The following is a 3,037-nucleotide window of genomic DNA, read 5'->3' as shown; positions in this document are numbered from 1 at the left end:
ACGAATCCGTTCGTGGCACTGCGAAGTCGCCTTCTTGCAACGCGCCACCTCGAGGCTGGAGCCGTCGATGCACGACCCCGCGCACGAGGCCCCACGGCCGAGCTCCTGGATCGAAGGCGCCCCCAACCCGTCGCTGATCGACTGCACGGGCAAGCACCCGCTTCAACTGCGCAGCCGCCCCTCCCCCGGCTCCATCCACACGGCTTCATCACCCCGGCCCCGCATCCACTTACGGTTCCCGCAACCACGGCGCCGTCCCCAGGGCCCCCTCGCCCGATCGATAGCTGGGCGTTCGTCGTGGCGCCGTCGATATCCTCCGGCCTCGTCCGCGGCCCGCTCCGGCCCTCACCGCTCGAGCAGGCTTTGGCGGTCCGGCTTCCCCGCCGTCGAGATTCCCCCGTCACGTCCTGGCTTTTTCTGGCGGGGGGGCCCGGGGCGAAAAACAGTTCGCAAGGCAGTGCACGAACATGGTCCGCCAGGGACCATCGTCTTCAACTGCGGGCTCGCGGGCGGTCTCCACCTCGCGTCTGCCCGCGCGGGGCCGCCTGCCTGTGCGACTTTGCTGCAGGCCCCACTGCAAAAAATCATGGCGCGGCAAGCGACCGGCCGCCCTGGAAACGTGGTGCTTCGAGGCGGCGCGGAGTGAGCCTGCGGGGGGAGGGCGGTCCAAGTACGGCGACGCAGCGCTCGAGGAGGCGAGGTAGGATGGCAACCTCGGCGAGGCCGACATAATGCATCGCCGTACATGCAGAATGCGGAGCCGCTTGCTTCCCGGACACCGCGCGTTCCCCGTGAGGATGATCTGCCGGGTTCATCGGGCGAGATGCGTGAAGTGGCTGAGAAGGCATTATCGTCGCTCCCCAGGAGTCGCGATAATTAAACGTACACGCCAGGGACAACAGGGTTCTGCCGCGGCCCACGTCGACGCTGAAGTCGCCAACGCCCAAGGTAAAAAAAAAAAATTAAAATTCTCAAATCTTTCCGCATAGCTTAATTAATTAACCTCTCTCCTAATATTAATTCTATGCGATACGATAAGTGGAGGGATTTGGATTTTATCTTGTGCAGCTTGGTGGTACAAGCCGGAGTACATCATCAACGAGCTGAACATAAACTCGGTCATCACGACTCCAGGGCACGACGAGATACTTCCGATCAACTCTGCGACGACTCAGACGCCATATACGATGAAAGGCTACGCGTACTCTGGTAATTAATTAGTTTGCTTCTCAATTGATTGTTTTTACGTGTTCATATGCTGTATATTAGTTGTCACATGAAATTGTGCCTTCTTTTTTCCATTATTAACTGATATTTCCTTGGATAAAAGCGTCACTTTTTTTTTTTTTTTTGTGGATCCGAATATGTTTCTTTTCACTATTCTATACATAACTTGGATCTAACTAATATTCCCATCTTTTTTTAACTGAGTCGGAATTGTGGACCACATGCACACACGTTAATCCTACCTTCCATTTTTCTATAAACACACTACCAGCTTCTTTTAAATTATCATGTAAATATAATTAAATTAATGATCATCAGTACTTCTTTTTTTTTTAATAAATATATATTTTTTCCCTTTTGGAAATTAAATGACAATTATTTTCTTTTTCAGAATAAGCTGTTGATTATATATATACTGCTACTAGCTAGTTCTGCCTGCTGAGAAGCATGCAAACAGCTTCAACAATAGGAACATATTTCAAATAATCAAAGTCCGACCGCGTAGCCTAAACAAACTAGGTGAGGTTAGTTTAGTTGCTAAAGAAGTTGGATTAATGATCCATTTTACTCCATCAGACCTTCGATTTTTTTTTTTTTTTTTTGCCCCCTGCTACATAAAAAATCAGAGTTATTAATTATAAGAATTGAAGATTATAAATTTATACTTGTCGTGAAGGCTAGGATGTCTCACACTATTAATGCTTATTATGCAAAGACTAAAGAGGAAGCTACGCCGGTCCATCTTAGCTGTCTTTTGGCATACATATATAGCCAAGAATATATATAGTGTAGACAACCAAATTAATTAATGTGGGACTTATCATCGCAACAATGATGCAATGACCTACGAATGGTTGTAGTTCACTCATAAATCTCATCTCGCTCTTTCTGAGAAAACGAAACGTGAACAAAAATGTCAACCTCCTTCAAAAGAGGATGCGAGCAGCGCTTTCACCAAATCCGGAAGGCGGTGGAAAAGCATTAGACGTACTGGGTCGATTCATCTTTAATATTCTTCCTGCCACTAATGCAATTCGATAAATATTCAAATTGAATTAGGTACAACAAAATGCGCATGAAACAAAAAATAGAGATGGAAATAAATATAGATATCCTAAATACATACAAATCTTGTACGTTAGAACTCCTCGTACGCGAGCCACAGTTCTTAGCCTTGCATAAATATTAAGATTCTAAATATATATGTTTGTCAAAGAGCACGTACATGCTGATCTTTCTTCTGATAATATTTCAAAGAGTACCTTCGATCTAATGAAATATTGTGTTATTGTTTGAAAAAAAAATTATTGTAGGCGGAGGGAAGAAGGTGACTAGAGTGGAGGTGACCCTTGATGGTGGAGAGTCATGGCAAGTGTGCACGTTGGAGCACCCGGAGAGGCCAAATAAATACGGCAAGTACTGGTGCTGGTGCTTTTGGTCGTTGGAGGTTGAGGTTTTGGACCTCTTGGGCGCCAAAGAAGTGGCTGTTAGGGCTTGGGATGAAACCCTCAACACCCAGCCTGAGAAGCTCAACTGGAATGTCATGGTAAGATCTAATTTTCAAAAAAATAAAAAATAAAACGGGAAAAGGGCAAAATAAAACTGTCTTGTAGAACCAAACTGATAGTAATTAAAAACAATTTATGACACTCAACAAACAGGAAAATATTAATGCTCATATATTGGTGTTAATAAATACTCCTTAAAAACAATTACTCAGGGCATGATGAACAACTGCTGGTTTCGGGCCAAGGTGAACGTTTGCCGCCCACACAAAGGCGAGATCGGGCTCGTTTTTGAGCACCCGACG

General features: G+C 46.1%; 1 protein-coding gene across 1 annotated transcript in view; it reads left to right on the top strand.

Annotated features, from left to right (window-relative positions):
• LOC109835182 (nitrate reductase [NADH]-like) overlaps positions 887 to 3,037 on the top strand; it is a 3,518-nt gene continuing 1,367 nt past the window's right edge. Inside the window, 4 exon segments of the mRNA XM_020403169.1 lie at positions 887 to 948; positions 1,069 to 1,209; positions 2,541 to 2,773; positions 2,948 to 3,037. Coding sequence (XP_020258758.1) covers positions 1,188 to 1,209; positions 2,541 to 2,773; positions 2,948 to 3,037 — 345 coding nt within the window. The 5' untranslated portion in view covers positions 887 to 948; positions 1,069 to 1,187.

This window comes from Asparagus officinalis, chromosome 3, assembly GCF_001876935.1.
Source record: "Asparagus officinalis chromosome 3, Aspof.V1, whole genome shotgun sequence".
Lineage (NCBI taxonomy): Eukaryota > Viridiplantae > Streptophyta > Magnoliopsida > Asparagales > Asparagaceae > Asparagus > Asparagus officinalis.
The sequence above is the reverse complement of the archived record's forward strand: the minus strand, read 5'-3'. Positions and strand labels throughout refer to the sequence as shown.